Here is a 19,744-nt window from a genome sequence, read left to right on the forward strand (position 1 = left end):
TAATGTCCTGGGGTCTGAGTGTCTTCCTCCCTCACCATGGATAAGACCACACTTCCCCTTCGCTGCCTGGAGGTATTCTGAGAATTACCCAGGTGGGTTTGAGGAATGCTTTGAGTTGCTCAGATGAAAGGAACGAAGCTCTAATTTCGTTGATAACATAACCCCTGTTGTCAGTGGACCCTGAGTCCCATGACAACAGGGACAATCAGCTGGAATCAAAGATACCTCAGACTGACGAGGGAAGGCCAGCTTGGGGCTCTAAGTGCTCCTGGTGGTGACGACTTTGGTAGCTTCAGGAGGGTGGTCACATGGAGAAGATGAAGAGTCAATGCTGCCAAAAGGTGCTCTCAACTAATAACAGACAGGTTGGTGGGGGAGGCCCAGCTTCCTCACCCTTTAGGTGGGGTAACTGGGAGGCAGGCTCTGCTCCACCTCCAGAGTTCCTGGGACGCCTGAGCTTCAGCTGCCCGCAGTGTAACCTGCTCATCCCGTGCTTCCTAAGTTCCTTCCCTCCCTGTCTCACTTGCTGACTATCCTAGCAGTGTTTTCTGGAATCCCCAGCCAAGTGAACTAACTACTTGCACTTGACTCCTTGCCCCATCTACTCCAACTAGAAACATCTTGTGTTTTTCTGCCACTCCCGGTCCCTGAGAAGCTAACCCCTTTCGCTCTGCCTACCCGAATGGTCGCGGCCCTGGGAACCACTTTGCTATGGCCTCGGCCTCAGGACTTTCTCTTTCCTCTGAAATCAAGACCATCTTCTCTACTCACTGGGCAGCTAGTCAGACATGGTACGCTCTTCCCATTGTGCAGTGGGCTTGAGGAGAAAAAGCAGGAATTGGACTTACATACTTGGCCTCCAGTCCTGGCTTGGGTGCTTACTGACTGGGAAATCTTGGGCAAATCACCCAGCTTCTCTGATCTTCAGTTTCCTCCCCTGAGAATTAAGATAATAATCCTTGTCTCCTTGCATTGTCCTCTGGATTTAATGAACTAGATCTATAAGGAACCAAGATAGGACACTCCAGAAGAGATAGTTATTCCTATTACATTGTTTTCTCTCATGATTTACTTTCTTGTGCATCATTACCTTGCTCCTGAGCTAGGTTGTAGCTTCTCTGCCATGTTTAACTTTTCACACTGCCTTGCACATTACAGGCATTACATAATTATTCCTTAGTTTTCTGAAGCTTTACATCAGAGAAACTCAATTCAAGATTCATTTATGGATTACATTTTATTGTGAGGCACTCTCAAAGAATTTTTTAGCAGGCTACTCCTTTTTGGGGCCTTGATTTCCTCATATGCAAAGTGTTTTGGTGTCTATTTCTATTGGGTTGGCCAAAAAGTTTGTTTTTTTCCGTAAGACAGCTCTAGTAGCATTTAGTTGTCTTTAACGTCATTCGAAACAGTTTTGTTGGATTGCATTGTGACAGCTGTCCTGTCAGTGTGCATTTTTTTAAAAAAAATCAAAACTGGTAAATTTTTGTGTAGCCATTTTAATATTGAAGATGGAAGAAAATAAGCAACATGTTCAGCATCTTAAGCTTTATTATTTCAAGAGAGGTAAGAACGCAACTGAAACACACAAAAAAGATGTGTGCAGTGTCTGGAGAAGGTGCTGTGACAGGCTGAACATGCCAAAAGTGGTTGGCGAAGTATCGTGCTGGAGATTTCTCGCTGGATGATGCTCCACAGTCGGGTAAATCAGTTGAAATTGATAGTGATCAAATCGAGACATTAATTGAGAACAATCAATGTTATACCATGTGGGAGATAGCTGACATACTGAAAATATCCAAATCAATAAGTTTGTTTGTAAAAATGAAAAATGTGTCTTATTTTACAGGAAAAACCATACGGACTTTTTGGGCAACCCAATAGATGCACTGAGGTCCTTGTAGCATTCAAGTGTGGAATCCGCACATTCCTTGAGGGCATGTCCTGCATGTTATTCTTCCTTCTGCCCCTTCCACACTTGATACAATGGTGGGCATGATTTAGTGACTTCCCGGTGCGTGTAGAATCAATTCTAGACATTTCAGCTGGCCTGTCACTTCCCAGTTGTTCCTCTTACCACGTGCTGTCTCTCCATTCTGGCCAGTGTTTTTTTTTTTGTACCCCTAGAACTTTCCAGGCTTAACCTGTCTCGAGGCCTTTGCACTTGCAGTTTCTTGTCATTGGGTTCTCTGCCCAATGGCCCCTCTGCACAGGTCTCTTGCTCCACCCCAGTCTATCCCACAACCATGGTTTGTTTGTTTTTTTTCATTCTTGTAATTGCTCTCTGAAATTGTCCTATCATTTATTCGATTTCATTGCTTGCATTTTATTTACACTTATTGTTTTGTCTCTCCACCTTCCCCTCTGGCCCCCCAATATCTTGGGTCCTTTTATACCCCTGCTGCTTAAATAGTACTTAGCACCAACTAGGCCCCTAAATAAATGCAGAAAGGATGAATGAACTCTACCATGCCTTACGAGTCCTAACATGCCTTAGGAACTCCTAAGAAGACAACTGCAAGCAATCACACCAGCTTACCTAGAAACCTACTTGCAATGGCAAATTCAAATATAAGGAAAAAGAAAGAATTCATTTCTTTTTATTAAGGAAAATGTCAAACATAAAAGTAAACAACAGAAGTGGTACATAAGAATAGCGCAATGAACTCGCTTGTACACGGTGGTAGACACAGACTGGAGTCGCCCCTCGTCCTGTACTCGTGTACCATCCGCTCCCCTGAGTTTGCAGGAAAACTGTGAGCGGCCTTCTCACCAAAGGAATGTGGCACATGTGACATCACCTCTGTGTGAGGATTTTGTGTTATGTAAGACCATCTTACACGTCACTCTGGGGACCCCCCTTGCTGGCTTGTTGAAGTACATGGCCGTGTTGTGAAAGCCCAGGTGACAAGGAGCCCCAGGTGCTCTCTGGGAGCTGCGGGCAGTCTCCAGCTGATGGCCCACAGAAAAGCCAGGGTCCTCAGTCGACAGCTGCAAGGAGGTGAATTCTGCCAGTGACCTGAGTGAGTATGGAAACGGATTCTTTTCCAGTTGAGCTCCCGATGAGCATGTTTCCTGGCCAAGCCCTTGCGGGCAGGTGTGAGACCCTGAGCAGAGAACCCTGGGTGCCTGGACACCTGACCCACAGAAACCGACTGTTTCTCAGTTGTAATATATCTGCGTTGTTTTAAGCTGCTATGTTTGTGGTATTTTGCTGCAATAGATAACTAACAATTTGCAACAGTTTACCAATATTGTTTCACCTATACCATCATGTTTTGTGTGTGTGTGGGGGGGGGGGCGGGTGGGCTGGAGCATTTTAAAGCACATGCAAATACTTTAGTATGTATCTCTAACAGAGAAGGACTTTTAAAGAGCATACCCACAATGCTAGAAAAATTAGGTCTTAAGTGAAAAGAAAAATGAGAGTCTTAAGGCCATCAAGTCAATGGATCTAATATATTGATTGGACACCCCGAGAAAAGTGTTGGTAATAAATTGAATAAGGATAACATCCTTTTGATACCATGAGCTAAAGGATAGGAAAGCATATGAGAGCTTTCACTCGAAATGTCTGAGGTCTGCCAGTTGTTTTTTAAAAATAATAGTACAGCCAGAAAGCACTTAATTGTCCCCATTGTATGCTCATCCATTATGCAATATCTAAAGCCACTGAAACTCAATTCTGATTCTAAGAGGCCCTACACTCAGAATGGACACTTGTAAATTCCATTTTAAAATCCAGGACTCCTTAACAACTTCGTGTCGTTCTCTAATTACCATCCCCACTATTTTCCCTCCACTGCAGGAAGCTCTCCGAGACTGGCCCCAGTTTTTCTCTTTTGGTTAAACCAATCTCGGCTCCCTTTGACACAGCGCTTTGTAGCGCAAATTCTCCGGGTTCTGGGTTCCACCCCATCTCTACCACAGGAGCGCTTTGTGATCGCTGGCAAGAAGTTGACCGTCCTCGAAGCTGGATACAGCAGTGCCTCTCGCAGGGTAGTAGCGCAGATTAGAGAAAGAACGTGCGTCACGTGTGAAGTGCCAGCACAGACGAGGCACAGCCCTGCCCCACCGTTCCCTTTGTTAGTTCCCACCTCCCACCCCTCGAGCACCAGAAAGGCCCAGCGCCGTGCCTCGCCCGCCCTTGTCGCGGGGGATGCAGGGATTTGTAGTTTTTTGGTTCCCAAGTTGTGTTTCCTCACGGAGCCGGACGGGGGGACTAAGAACTACACATCCCAGTGGGCCGTGAGAGGAAAGTGGGGCTCGGAAAACCGAGCGTCTGAGCCGGCTGCCTTCGCTTTCCGCTTCCCACGGGCTGTGCCGACCAGCGAGCCGAGGGCTCCGACCCCTCGGCAAAGCCAGGGAGGCCGAGAGCGCACGAGCAGATCGGCCGGAACCGTGGGGCGGTGCGGGGCGAGAACACAGGGGCGGTCCCTCTGCGGCCGTTGGGGCTCGAGGGGAAAGGAGAGAAATAAAGCGAGCAAATTGTGAGCGCCCGTGTCGGAGAAGTGAGAAAGGGCCCGGGAGGCAGCAACCCACGCAAAAGAAGCCACCGGGTTTGTCCTCCCGCGGGAGGCAGAGGCCAGGGCCGGAAGCGACCCGGACCGCTTCGCTCTCCCGGTGGGAATCTTGGAAACCGGGCCCCGAGACCCCAGTCCGCCAACCCCTCCCCGGAGTCCGGCCTGTCTCTTGTAGTGTCTCCCCATGCGGGGGCCGGGGCCGGGGCCCCCACCCCATTCCTGGGCAGCAGTAAAGCCCCCGCAACTCGACCACGCGCCCGGTTGGGGGAGAAAGAGGAAGGGTCGGGGCAGGCCGAGGAGGGTCACCTCTCCATGTGGGGCCCTCACGTCCCCGGAGTCGCAAGAATGGGTGTGCGTGTTGCTGTGTGTGTGCGAGTGTGTCCCGAGGCGGCAGCTGCTGCGGGGAATAACCCCGGAGGAGAAGCCGGGGGTGGGGGCCGAGCCGTTCTCGGAAGATGCTAGAGGGAGCCCCGCGCCTTTACCGGGGCCGAGTGGGGGCGACCCGGAGGGAACTGGGGTCGGGGCCCCGCCGAGCCAGTGCGGGGTTTGGGCAGAGGGGAGGAGGAGCGGGAGGAGGAGCCGGGAGGGCGACGCCTGGGCCGCCGCCCACCCGGCCGGCAGGAGGCGGCCCAGCTCCGAGCGCTGCGCGCGCGCTGGGCTGAGGCTCGCAAACAAGTGTCTGTGGCGCTCGCCCCGCGGCCCTGGGACGCGCTCCGCCGCCCCTCGGTGGCCCTCTTCGCGCCGGGCCCGGCTCCTATGGGGCAGGAGGGAACGAGGGAGCCCCTGGCCGCGCAGCCCGCTAGCCGCCGCTGTCACCCTCGGCCCGGGCGGCCCCGGCAGCCCCTTGCGGGGGCCGTGGACTCGGTTTGGCTGCCAGGCGCGCCGGCGCGGGGTCGCAGCACGAGCAGCTCCCTGGCTGTCGCCGAGCCCGCTCCCGACAGAATAACGTGCTTGGTGTCCCCACCCCTGGGAGGGGTTGCCGGTGCCGCGAGCGGCCTCCCAGTTTCCATCTCTCTCTTCTGGGGAGGATCCGCCGCCGGGAGGAAGGATTAGAATAAACCTGGCCGAGGCGTAGAAGTGGCTCCCAAGCCAGCCGGCGCCGCGGCCGCCGCCTCGTGTCCCCTCGGGGCGCAGTGCTCGGGGGTCGGCGGGCCGGAGCAGAAGCGCTGCCGGCGAGCCGGGGGCGGCGGGTTCGAGCGAGCGGCTGTGCGAGGGGGCGGGCGCGCGGCGAGCCCGGAGTCGGCCAGGCAGCTCTCCGCGCCCCGCGGGACCCCGGAGCCCCGGCACGCGGGCTGGAAGCGACTGAGGATCGCCGCGGGCTGCGGGCGAGCACCGTCCTTCCAGGAAGGGGATCCGGCTATGACAGCTGGGCTCCCCGAGGGGTTAACCTGAGTGTCCTCCGCAAAGTTGTCGCCGAGCTCGGATCCCGCTTAGGGGCCGCGGCGCCGCGGCTCGAGGGGCGGTCGTGGCTCGGCGGGGCCCGCGTGGCCGGGGGGCTTCTGGGGGTGTGCGCCCCACGCCGGCTGCCCTCGTGGATGCCTCCCGGCGGCGGCGGGCCCATGAAAGACTGCGAGTACAGTCAGATCAGCACCCACAGCTCCTCCCCCATGGAGTCGCCCCACAAGAAGAAAATCGCGGCCCGGAGGAAATGGGAGGTTTTCCCGGGAAGAAACAAGTTCTTCTGCAACGGGAGGATCATGATGGCCCGGCAGACTGGCGTCTTCTACCTGACTCTCATCCTCATCCTGGTCACTAGCGGACTCTTCTTCGCCTTCGAGTAAGTAGCGGCGACAGCTCCCCATGCCGGGCTCCCCTCGCCTGCCCCGGCGCGTCCCCTCGTTACTTTCGTTTTCTAGAAGCCTTATCTACTGAATATTGTTATATAATACAAGCCCTCTTTCCCTCTTCTTCTTTTGGAGGTCCCCTGAGATCATGCATTTCTGGGTCGGGCTCTGGGAGCAGGAGAGGGGAGTGCGGCGCCTGTAAGGTGGCCAGCCTTGTTGCTTGGAGGGGTTGGGTGGCACCTCCCAGGTGACTGATTCTTGGCGCTGTCTCTGTTGAGTTTGGAGACTAGCAAAGCAGCCCAGATGGAGCCTGCGGGGAGGGGGATGAGGCCGGTTCTCCAGGCAGGGATGGAAGGCATTGACTGCCTTTCTTGCTCACAAGGTGGAGGGCATCTGTCAGGCCCCGCTGACTCAATCGTCTGCATACCTTCACCGAAGGATGAAGCGTCTTGGTTATTGTAGGTTTCCAAGCGTAGGCCACTGGATGTGGCCTGGAAGGATACTTTCATTTTTTATTCTCCTTAGATGTTCACTCTTGGACAAGGATTTCTGGTTTACTACAATGTTTCTAAACTGTTCACTTTTTAAAAAGTTTCAACCAACAATTGTTCCCAACACACACTTTTCCCTCTGCTCCCAAATGCGGGAACAGGTGAAAGGAGACCTGAGGCCCGTTCAGGAGAACTGTGGCCCTGCCCTGTCCACTTTCTCGTTCCAGAGACAGTACCTGGGGACTTGAGTGCTTTTCTCTGGGAAAAAAGTGCATGTGCGTCTGTGCCGTTTTCAGGAAAATCAAATGGGCCAGACGTGACTATCCTGTCAACTAATGGAAGATCTTATTTCTTAATGGTGTTAGATAAAGCAGTTTAACCACATTCCAGAATCAATTTCAATTGCTCTTACTGGGTCCAACATTTGCAATTCAACTTCTTATGTAATTCCTGGTATCTTATGCTCAATAGAAGTTGGAGCTACTTCCCCCCAGAATTAAAAAAGCAGTACATTGCTGGGAGTTCTCAGTGCTTCTCATATCCTGGTTGTCGCGGGGCCTGATACCCTTTCAGCTGCCTCTGTTGGATGGGGTTAATTAAAACCTTTTGTGTTTCTTTACTTTTGTTTCCGATAAGTATTAATAGACTCTGATTCTGTGTCTGGAGTTTGCTATTCCAAAAGCTGTTTCAGTGAGAAATGAGCGATCACTTGCCAGTGTAATGGCGATGTAATAATTTGGCCCCCGGACTCTGTGGGGAAACACATTGTGTGTGAACAGTGTGCTATGGTGAGCAATTTCCACAGGACTGGGTTGGAACAGGTGAGGCGCGAGGGGCGTCTGAGCTACCCCCCTCCCACCCCCAGGCCTTCTCACACACAAGCCCTCCGTGTCTGACTGTTAAATGTCCAGGTCTCTCCTCGCAGTTTAACTTTTGTGCACAGTTGAGACTAGTTGGTGGAGTCTGTCAGGGAGCCTGGGGACGGGAGGGGAAGGTTGTGATGAGGCTTTAGGGTTGGCAAGAGAAATGCTCTGTTCCTTCTGCTGCCGCCCCCGTCGGGAGCCGCCCTCGCCCTTTTGGACCTGGGGGGCCGAGGAAGGGGCCAGACGGGGTGGGTGAGTTTGCATCCTGAGACCCGAATTCAGGCACCGCAATGACGATGCCATGCGGTCGCACAGGAATGCCCTCCTGCTGGTGGTGACGTCATGACAGGGGGTCCTCCCGAGGCTGAGTGGTCGCTATTATGTTCCTAACATTAAAAAAAAGTTTTGAAGGCATCTGTATTGGCCTTTTTGCCCTTTTTAGTAATTTTAAGAGTGGAGAAAATGGATTAATTTTGTGATTGTGTTGCAGAGCGTCAGCCACAGGTGTCTTTCAGGTAGAATGAGGAATATTTCATTTTGTATATGTACCAAAATCCCCACTGAATGGTTGGGGGGGTCTCCCCCCGACCGGTTATTACTTACCATCTTGTATTTTATTCATTCAAACATTGCTTTTAACCAAACCATCATAAATGAATTTTTTCTTCTTTATCTCTGTGTGCGTTTCTTCCAAGAGTTCCCCAAAGTCCTCACTAGCAGGTTGTTGCGGATCATTTTCTGCATCAGCAGCGTGTTAACTGATGGCTGTAGGAATAGACATGTGCACTGAGAATTTTTAGCTACTATTGGTAGCTTCGTTTTTATATCAGCTCTGTGTGTCTGTGTGTTTGGTCTCCGTGTGCATTGCTCATTTAGGCAATTTGAAATTCCAAGAAGGAAGGTTCATCCTTGCATGATGCCTCAGGTGAGAAAAATTGGAGGGCTGTTCAGACTAGAGGATATTATGGCTTGGCGAAGAATATTTGTCAGTGTATTGCTTCTAAGTCCTTTATCATTGCTAATTACAGAGTGAAAATAAATAACTTTGGCTACATTAATTTGATGGAGACTCAGAGAACCCATGAGTTACCTGCATAGGTAATGGGATACAAACAGGCTAAGAGATAAAAGAGATCAAGAGAAGATACCAGACCCATCTGCTCGCTCCCTGCCTTTCCCTGTCCTTCCTTTGGATGTTCATTGAGCACATACTAATGGTTGCCTATTCTGATTAATTTCATGCCTAGATAACTTGAATATTAGTCACATTCATTTTCTCACATTAGAGTCCATGCTTCCCCATACAGTTATACAACGGCAGCTTCAGAATTTAAAAAGATGACATGTAACTTCTGAAGTTAGTTTTAGACCTCCTCATCCTGCGACTCTGCTCCTGCCTCACCTCCATCACTCCCAAACTTGCTGGATGGACAAGGAAGCCTGTCCGAGTGAAATGAACTTACTGGGATGCAGCAGCAGGCGTTGCTACTACCTTCAACCCTGGGAGAAAGGCAGGGCAGCAAGGCAGGGCAGAAATGATGATTCCCGTGCTGAAGATAAAGTGACAGAGGCTTGGGGAGGTTAAACAGCCACCTCAGATAATGAAATAATTAGCGGCCAGGCTTCTGACTGCAAAGCCAGTGCAGTTAAAGGCCCACTGTCCTCTTCTGCCTCCAACGTAGAATAGTGGGTACAGGCGTGGATTTTGGGCAGACAGATCCCAAGATTCTAACTGGATGTATGACCCTGGGCAAATTACTTGACTTTTGAAAGCCCCAACTTCTCAATCTATTAAATGGGATTAATAATACCTACCTTAAAATGCTGTGAAGATTAAATGAAAAAGCATACTTAATACGCTATCTGAAGCATACTAGCAAGTGCTCAAGGAATGGAGCCTGTGATTAGAGGAAACCTTAGAAATAGCCTCTCAGGGTCTCTGGTCACCCTTCTCTGAGAGCCTTCAAGAGACGGGGTATGTGAGTTACTAAGGAAGAATGACAGTGAGAGCTTATTAGGGCTCAAAAAATGCAGAATGGTAGTCTGTGGCTAAAAGAAAGACTGTGGTACGAGTCTGAGGAGTGGCTTCACTCTGGCCCCTTTGGAGTGGGGTCCTGCAGGCATCCAGCAGGGATGGCTGGGGACCGTCTGCATCCAGGTCCCGGGAAGGAACACTGAGCAAGCCTACAAGAAGCAAGGACTGGATTTCCTGTCCATTTTTGGAGCTACCGTCTCAGAACCATGAAGACAGAAAAGAATGCTCCTGGAAGCAACCTGATGCAACACTCTACTCTTTCCCAAGCAGGGCAGGCTGTCTTTTGGCATCTTTTATTCAACATATGGAGTATGGGTGCAAAGTGACAGCGTTTCACAGCTGTATTTAAGAGAGAAGGGAGGATGCTAGTTGCAGTGTTACCGAGACAGCCCGCTGCTCTCTGAGGGTCTGGCTCATCAAAGACCCACCGAACTGTCCTCGGTCTCACTTCCCCAGAATGGCAATGGGAAGAGATCAGTGAACATTATCAATTTCTTTCTCTCTTATACACACACATGCACACACACACACACACACACATGCACACGCACACACCCCTGAGTTGAAAACTTGAAAATAAACTCTTTGGTCCTGAAGCATTGGCATTTTGTAGTCTCTTGATCACCAGGGCAGAAGGAAGGAGGCGAACTGGGAGGGCAGAGGAGGTCCCCGATGCCAGGAGCGTGCCGTGCTCCTAAATGTGCACCTGACTGCCTCCCAGTTCTGTGCTGTCACCAGGGACAGTGTGGAGGTGTCACTAGAGCTGAGACACTTGAGAATGTGAGAACGTTCTTAAATTTCTCATCACCAGAAATCTATGGATGATCTGTTTTAAAAAGCCGTATGTTTTTTCTGTCCCTCCCTCCTTCCGTCCCTCCTTTTTCTTTCTTTGGCTAATCCCCTCTGAAGTGCAGTAAGCCCCCACTTGACATCCTCGTTGACAGGTTCTGTGAAACCAATTTTACCATAGGCTAATTGGTGTAAGCAATAATTAAGTTCCAACCGCATTTCATCAATGTAATAACGAGTGATGTTGAATGAAGTTGGCATATTCCGAGGACCTGCTGTAATCGATGAATAAGTGGTAGTCAGTGGAACTGGGGTTATGTTTGCCTTGAAGCTGGAAAAGGGGTGTCATTTCCAACAATTTCTCTCTTACAGATTGGAAATCCTTTACTATTTAGCAGAAGGTGCTGCCCTTATAACATATCAGGATCCCATCTTTTCTCAGCTGTCCTATTGAGAACTGCATCAAGCTCTCCGTCATTTCAGAAAACATCTAGAAGGTGTCCCATCTTCTTTTGGCCAAATGCTGGCCATGCTATGCATTGTAGGGGACCTCAGGGTGGTGGTAGTTGATGGTAATGGAACCAGGACCTCTCTGCGGAACATTACCCATGAGCATGGCAGACGGTGCTCAGGACATTTTATAGCCCACCGTGGCCCCACTGGAATTTTGGGTTGCTTCAAAGTCGTAATGATGCTCTCTTGACATGTATACACTAACCCATTCATTGGTGTGCGCAACCAACATGTGTAAGCTCTGTGAGGGTAAGGACTCCATTTGTTTTATTTGCTGCCATATCCTGGTGAATAGCAGACTCTCAGTAAATATTTGTTGTTTAATGAAGTAATGGTAATACTGAAACACTGGAAAATAAATTCTTTGTGCTTCAGTTTTTCATGTTGAAAAGTCATGAACATTAATAAAATTTATAATTAATAATGTAGAACATATTTCTTAGAAACTTTTACTAGTTCATATAATTCTTCTGAATTCAGAGTCAAGTATCATCTCATTGCAACTGCATTCATTGAAGCAGAGAAAATAAAAAATATTTTAGTTGCTTAGAAAACTAGTGATAGAGCTGGGATGTTCTCTTGGCTAACGAAGACTTCTTTCTAGTTTTTCCTTATTTTTTAACTAATGTTGTAAGCAAATAAAGTGCTCTGTGGTAGATATACATATATCACACACACAGACATACACACATATCTCTCTCTCTCTATCTATATGAATGTTTCCTAGCAACCTAGAATAATTTGCAAATTATTCCTAGAATTATTTGGCATATTGTAGGTTCTTGACTGGATACTTTAGTTTATCTAACAAAGCTTGGAAGGATACCATTGACTACTGATGTTTTATTGGGTTCAATGGCAGCTACTGGGAAGTGATACCAAATTATGCAGAAAAGACTCCTGTAGGTTTCTATAACAGGGTAGTGATGGTCACTTATTTAATGGGCCATATTTGCACAATATGGAGATTTTTCTTTTGCAGTACAATGTTATACATAATTTATTCATGGCAGAGTTATTATATCTCAGTAAGAAAATTTAAGGACTTTAAGAAATACATTTATTCTTTTATAGCTGAGGTTATTCGGAAAGAGAAAACAGTGATCAATCGATATTTACAATTGGTTATATTCAGGAATTTGGCTCAGGTAGGGTTGGGGACCATCTTAATGCTTTTGTTTAGTTCTTCCCTAAATATGGCCTCTTTTATTTCTGATGAGAAGTTAGCTGTTATTTTTAGCATTTCCCTCTGTATTTAATGGGTCAGTTTTTGTCACAGCTGGTTTTCTCCTTATCTTTTGTTTTCAACAGCAGAACAATGACTTGTGGAGGTGTGGCTTTCTTGATATTAATCCTACTTGGAGTTTGCTTGGGCTTCTTGGATCTGTGGATCAATATCTTTCATCAGTTTTAGACATTTTTTTATCCATTATTTCTTTTGTCCTCTTTTCTCTCCTCTTCTGAAACTCTGTTTATTTATATATGACACTATTTCATGTAGTTCCATACATCTTGGATACTTTATTCCATTTTTTTACTCTTTTTGTGTTTCAGTTTGTGTAATTCCTATTAGTGTGTCTTCAAGTTTACTGATCCCTTTCTCTACTGTGTCCTGTTTATGCTGAGCTATTTTTGATATTATTATTTTTTATTTTGAACATTTCTATATTTCACAAATTCTATATATTTTAGTTTTTTTAAATATAGTTTAAAAATAATTTCCATTCTTCTGCTGAAATTCACCATCTTTTCCTGTCCATATTTTCCACTGGGTGATTTAACAATTTTTATAATTATTTAAAAACCCTTGCCTAACAATTTCAACATCTATGTTGACTCTGGGCCTGCTTCTTTTGGCGACTGCTTCCTTTGACTATGAGTCATATTTTCTCCTCTTTCTGTGTGCCTCAGTTTTTGATAGTATGACAGATACTATGTGTCAAAGAATCCTAGAGGCTGTAATTTAAAAGGATGTGCCCCTTCATCAGGCCCATGGTGAGCAGGTGGCATCAATCTCATCATTGAAATGGGTGTGGGCTTGGCCACAGCTTTCGTTGGATTCAGCTCATCGCTTATCAGTGTTTTGAGGGCAGAATCGGCACTTTCCCGTTAGCAGGGAATGGAATCGGAGCCCCGAAGACTTCTTGATGCCCCTCAGCCTGGCACCAGCACACTGGACTGGGAGATTTCTGTTTCTTAGCCAGACTGCCAGCTTTTTGGGTGACTGGGGAGATCTCTTTGATTTCAGGTTTGCCCCAGCTTCCTATACCTCACGACGTCTCTCTGACCCGCTGTCCAACGCCGGCTTTTGGAGGCCCTGAAGCGCCTTGGGCAAAAGCCTGCGGTGCCCAGGAGAAGTCTGTTCAGTTCCTTTCTCTGACTCCTGCCTCGCCCCTGGGGAAGTTCCCCTGGCCATCGCCAGGGGCGGTATCTCTCGCTCACTGGCCCTACCCCCAGCCAGGCTTGCAGTCCCCTTGCGGGTTTGGTAACGATCCTCCACTGGAAAGAGTAGCCTGCTGGGACAGACTGACCCTGTGGCTGAGGCTCCTGGGGACTGTGACCCATGTGGCAGACCACATGGGGCCATTCAACTTGCTTAAAAATTTCCCTGGTTTCTCCTTCCTCCTGCCTGTGGTGGATTTCTGCTCTTCCTGCCACTTTGCTGGGAATGGGAGTGGATGTTGGCCTCATTTCTTTAGGGGAGGGCTTGACACCTTTAGGCATTTTTGCAGCCTCAGTTTCCTGATACTTTTTAAAAACAGTGCTTTTTCTAGCTAATATGGCTTGTTCTCATTGTTAGAGTGCAGTGATCGCACTTAAAACTTTCTATTGGTGATTTTTAAAAAACTTAATATCGTGTTTGTTTCTCAGATGGTTGGTGCATATACAGGGTCTGGTAGAAGTAGTGCCTGCCTGAGTGTGGTTGGTAGGGTAATAATATGGGCATAATGATTATGGTTTTAACTTGAACATTTCACCTAAAGTGTCCTAGGGTGTGCTTGAGTGTGATATTGCTATGTTACAGAATTACATGCTTATGATTTTGTAATAAAAGATTTTGTAATAAAAAGGTGCTATTTGTACCAGACCCTGTATATATGTAATTAGTTTTTATTGGTATAATATTTGATTTTCATCAGTATGCTCAATTTATTCTTCATACTCTTTCTAATCTTTCTTTCTTTGACTTCCCACTGATACTTGGGATGTACTATCGTTTCGTAGGGTAGAATCTCAAGGCTGCCTCTTCGTGGGCTCTGATTTCTTCTTAAGTGTATCCTGGCAAGAACTATGACATCCAGGCTCAATACTGAAATAGAGTTTAAGAAGGAGTTCAATTCTGTTATGCTTTTATATGATGATAAAATATTTATCAAAATGTTAAATCATGACCATCAGCTAATCATTGAAGTTGTATACGACTGAGAGCAAGGTTTAATGAAATATGCATCTTGATGGTGAGTGAAGTACTTTATCACACATTTCATCTTCACAGTTTAATTCGATGCTAGTGTTTCGTTGATTTTAAAGGAAGGCTTTAACGTTTCCTCTCTCACTTACAATACTTTGCTTTGGGAAGCTCTTCTCTGATCTTGTGATGCCCAGGTGAGATCCCGCTTCTCAGAGTCCTGGTAATGGGGGTTCTGCTACCAGTCTCAGCTGAGGCAGCTCGTTTTAGCTGACGTCCTGATGGAAGGGATTTCCAGTGGAAGCAGCCAGCTCTCAGCCCTTCCAGACTCTTCTGTCTCCTGATGCTATACATGACAGACAGAATCTCTTCCTCTGCCGTGATCAGGCCCGGAATGCAGAGCAAGGTGACAGCTGTGTGTGCCTGTGTACGTGTGTTTCTCTTACCTCCGCTCTCCCCGCCTGTCCAGAGAAGTTGTACTGTCCTTAATTCAGGCCTCTTTTAGCCTCTGCTTCCTTGGCCCTTTGCAGCTAAGAGCTAACATATCCTTAGTATACACTTCCCTGTCCCTTTCTGGAGATTTTTGAAGTAGAGGAGAACTTTTTAACATTTAGGCACCTTTGGACAGAACACATAGTTTAACAAAAACAGGAATACAATAATTTTCAGACATCTTTAAACTGGGTTTTAAAAACCGCTGACCTCCAAGTCCACGGGCACTGGTCTGGCTGCGGAGAGCCGTCCGGGCGTGACAGGTGAGCCGGGGCCGTTACGGGCGGGCGTGGCCAACGGCCCTGTGAGCTGGGCGTGGTTGGCCTTGAAGTGATAGCCTTATCAGTGGAGGAATGGTGGCCTAACTCACTTGGGGAAGAGTTTCAGCTCCAGAAGCCTGCTGTCCTTTGGTGGTTTTCAGGGGCTTCTCACAAATACAGAGACACAGCTCATGCTAACGCCAAACGCCAGAGTCTGTTAGAAGCATTTGTTCTACTTGCCGAGATGAGAAGTTACTGCCTCCCCCTGCTCAGGTGGTAGAAATAAAATGGGTCTGCACACTGTTTTCGGTGTCCCTGGTTGTTTCCATTGTCAAAGTCTGGTGTCTTTTTTTTCATCCCTTCCCCCCTAACTTTCAAAGGTGTAAGAGACTATGACTACTTTCTCTTCATTTGAACCTTTTTCTTCCTTTAGCTTCTAGCACATTCCCCTTCTACTGACCTTTAGTTATTTCCTTTTCTCCTGTGTTACATCTGTTCTTTCCTTGTTGCCCTTCATTGTCTTTGTTCTTCCCCTTCTGCCTTTCTTAACTTTCTCAGGCAGGTTTGAACCATCTCTCTTGCCTTGGGCCACATGACGTTTGTCTCGCTCCCTCTTCTGCTTGGAGCGCTTGCCCTCTAGTCGTGAGTTGCTCCTTGCCTGTGGGGATCTCTACTCAGGCGTCTTCTGATGCCCAGAAAGCAGGTCATTCACAACCAGATGCATTGCTCGTGGCTGCACCCCTCTTGGTGAGGAGAACTCTCCTAGTCCCCAGGGTTCTCCCTGGAAGCAGTCTCCTTTTTCACCCTTTCCTACCTACTTTCAGTCATCACGCTCTGGACTCCTTTCCTCAGTGTCTCTTAGGCTGAGTTCTTCCTCTTTCTTTCCACACTTACCGTGGTTTTCAAACATATTCGCAAAATCTTTAACTTTTTTCCTAAAAAAAAAAAAAAAAAAAGAATGGAGTGTAATTCTTCTCCCCATGACTACGGGCCAGGCTAGGTTAGAATTGTGAAAATGGGTGGCCTCTCCCCCCACCCCCGCCTCTCTCTCTGGGCACATGCACCTTTGGAGCCCTGAGCTACATGACACAGAGGCCATGTAACTTATTGTAGAGAGACTCTAGGCTACACAGAGGTAGAGGTGCCCACGGGACAGACCTATTGGTGAGTGAGCCTTCGCATGGTTCTGTGGTTCCCGTGAGCCTCCCCGGTCCACGCTGAACGGAGCAGACAGGAGCTCCCTCCGCCCAGCCCTGCCCACGTTGCAGGTTCGTGAACAAAATGTTGTTTTAAGCCACTGCATTTTGGGGAGGGGTATTAGACAGCCATAGTGACTGGAAACGTTACTACCAAAAGTCCCCCAGTGAAGTGCTGAGACTCGCTTGGAGTGTGCAACAGTTAGTGTGTGACTACGAACGCTGAAGTCCTAGTGCCGAAGTTGGAGAACGTCTCAAAAGCACGGCAGAGTCAGGGCTCGCGTGTCTCACCCCCCACTTCCATGCCAGCGTGCCCGGAGCAGGGGGGGAAAGGTCACAGCTGGACACTGCGTCCACCATGGTGCCAACCCCCAGACCTCCTTGAGACCTCCTTGAGCGGTGTCCTTGGCCACCTGTGCCCCGGTGCTTTGACCCTCATCACCCCATGCTTCGCCACGGCGTCCTTCCTTGAGTTCCCATCTATGTCGTGTTTGTTAGACTTACAGTGATAGACTCACACACCCACTGTGTGAAAAAGAAAACCCATACGAAATGGTTAGAATCAACGTTCAAGACCTTTCTGTTCTCCTCACAATTTATTAAGAGTGCTGCGTGAGAACCTCTTTCTCGAAGATCTCTAAGGTCTAGAACGGTCCTGTCTGTTGATTTTTGAGAGGGTTGAATGAGGAAACACAGGGATCCCTGGCAGGGATGCCTCTTCCACCCTGTTGTGTCTGAGGATGTTCGCTCTCCTCCAGGTTAGTGATAAGGCCAGGGACCCGCTTGCCGGGCCTGCTGTTGCCCCGCCCGTGGTGGCCTTGTGTCTGCAGAGCCCTGCTGCCCCAGCTGTGGGTGGCTGGACTGCCACTGATGCCCAGGGATCTGATCTTTCGAGTGGGCCCCAGGTTTACAGAATCAACACAATTTATCCTCTTGAATGCTACTATTTCGGGGTCTTTTAATGTCATGAATTTCCCATACCCACATTGTTGATGGCAGATAAGGGCATTTTTGAACATATAAGCCAAAGTCAAGTGAAATTCTGCAGCTATATTTAGTCTAGTTGTCTTTCTAACCAGAGAGAAGAATTTTTTTACTCAGATTATCTCACATTTATTAACTTGATATGTTTTCCCGCTTCTTTTTCAAATCGTAACCCATACAAATTAAATTCCAGAATGGCCCTAACACACATTCAACTGGTAATTGCCACTCTATGTAGGGGAAACACTTGAGTTTGCGTTTTTTGTTCTTGTTTTATTAGCTATAAGCGTATTTTGCCCAGGCACTTCAAAAGCTAAGATTTGTCTTTTTAAAAGCAAATAGATACTGGTAGTTAGAGAAGGCCACTTACCGTCATCAGCTCATTATTTAGTCGGGGTCAGTGCTGTTCTTGTCACCCAGGGTTGACTCTAGTTGGTATTTCAAGGTTGATCTCAGGCTTCCCTGAATGGGAGCCCCGATCAAGCATAAAAGGGGAGATACAGCGTGGAAATAAATGAGGAGTTGTTTTTTTTTCCCCTCCTCATTGACTCTTTTCTCTGGACTAAGGTTTTATAATTGTCAAATTACCACACACACAGTGGTTTAATTACCCCACGTTGACCCCCTTACATTCAACCCGGTCTCCCTGGGCTGAGGTCTAGGTGTCAGCAGGGCTGTGGTCTTTCCTGGCGGTTCCGGGGGAGAGTCTGCTCTGCCGCCTTTTCCAGCTTCCAGAGCAGACTTGTGCCCCACCCTCTGTCGTCAAAGCCAGAGGCTTCCTGACCTCCGCACCCTTCTTCTGGAGCCGCAGCTCCCGCTGCCCACAGCCAGGAAGAGCTGTCTCTGCTTTTAAGAACCCACGTGATTAGGCTGGCCCACCCGTGGGACCCAGGGCAATCTCCCCACCTCAAAGTAGCGTACCCAGGTTCCAGAGATCGGGCGTGGACGTCTTTGGGTGGCCATTCTATCCGCCACACCCCCACCCTTGGAGTTCTTCCAATTAAACTGGACTTGAAATGCTCTCCACATCCCTCAAGAAGGGCTTGTTGATCAGACATCACAAAATGAGTGCACGAAACGGACCCTTAGTTCTCTGAGGATTCCGAGGAATTCCAAGTGAGCAGAGGCGGGGTATCTGAAGGGTAGACTGGCCTGCTGCACCTCAAGGGTAGGGTGTCCAGGGACACTGACCCCGAGGCAGGTTTGCCTGTGGGACTTTTACAGGAGGGGCTCTCAGATCAACCCCTGCTGGGGTGAGGGAAGGGGCACTGGGCGGATGTAGTCGCAGTCAAGGCTCCTGCTGATGGACCAGACACAGCGGCAGCACCAGGCCCTTCTCCTCTGGCACAAACCGCCCTTGTTGTGAGCACCCTGGGAAGGGGGCAGGACCTTGGACGAGGTGACTGTCCAGTTGCAAGCCGCTTCCCGAGGGGGACTTGGCCAGCAGTGGCAGATGCCAACATTCCAGCAGCCGGGGGAAGGAATGCATCCGCCCTGAAATAAGAGCTGGTGTGGCGAGGGCAGGAAGGCGTTCTCTGTCTGGCCAACAACAGTGTCCACGGCAGGTAATGACAGCTGAATGCTGCAGATAGGTCAGCTACCCAGTGGGATGGCCCACACGTCTGTGGGGACGCATCAGTAACGGCAGGGGGAGAGAGGGAACCCAGCCTGGCAGGCAACAGATGGGACTGGGGCGGCCCCGGTAACTTCGTTTGGGAGAGTTTGCAGACAAGGAGCTGTGTCATGGAGGGCAGGGTCTCCGCCGGAGATGGGGGCGTGCGAGGAGCTCTGTGCCCGGGGGACCAGTCGGGCCTGAGGGCGCCAGGAGAGGCCCCAGTGCCGGGGGTGGGACTAGGACTGGACACAGATTCAGGGTGGTGCCATGGCCGGCTGGCGGGGGACAGGCCGCAACGGCTGGGCTGTCGCTGCTCGGTCGCCTCTGGGTCTGCCTCGTCGGGCCTGGGAGCCAGCCTGCATTCGGGGGGAGAAAGGGCAGGCGAGGCTGGAATCCAGGCTGAGCCTGACATGTGGCTAAATTTTCTTCTTAGTGGGTGATAAACCTGCCTCCCTGAAGAAATGTTTAAATATTTCATCGTTGTCCTCCTCTCCCTCCACCTAAGGCAGAGTCGGGGGTCATCAGTGAGGCCTGGGGGAGCGCCGAAAGGGGGGCCTCTCTTCTGAGTGAGGGAGACCCCCGGCATGTGTTACGGGAACGCAGCAGGCTGAATGAAATCGGACCATTTCTTCTTCATGAGTTTTTCACTCTCCTTTTCCTTTTGCTGCTGTTTGTTGGCCTCTTTACTCCGGAATTACTTGTTGAGTAATTAGTGCATGCTGAGCACCAGGGGCCGTGGGTTGGAGATTATCTGTGTGTTGTGGAAACTGAGGTGCTGTGGCCTGTTGTC

The 19,744-nt window shown here is 49.1% G+C and overlaps 1 protein-coding gene across 3 annotated transcripts in view; it reads left to right on the forward strand.

The window, feature by feature from the left end:
- Positions 1-5,950: 5,950 nt before the first annotated feature.
- Positions 5,951-19,744, forward strand: part of ZDHHC14 (zinc finger DHHC-type palmitoyltransferase 14) — a 218,168-nt gene continuing 204,374 nt past the window's right edge. For 2 of the 3 annotated variants that reach the window (XM_054570157.1, XM_054570158.1), the window contains exon 1: positions 6,006-6,300. In XM_054570157.1, coding sequence (XP_054426132.1) covers positions 6,059-6,300 — 242 coding nt within the window. In that variant the 5' untranslated portion in view covers positions 6,006-6,058. Of the gene's footprint in view, positions 6,301-19,744 lie in introns of all 3 variants that reach the window. The other variant, XM_054570159.1, reaches the window with a different exon arrangement.

Source organism: Pteronotus mesoamericanus, unplaced genomic scaffold, assembly GCF_021234165.1.
Source record: "Pteronotus mesoamericanus isolate MK-2021 breed Mesoamerican mustached bat unplaced genomic scaffold, CSHL_Meso_final contig_20, whole genome shotgun sequence".
Classification (NCBI taxonomy): Eukaryota; Metazoa; Chordata; class Mammalia; order Chiroptera; family Mormoopidae; genus Pteronotus; species Pteronotus mesoamericanus.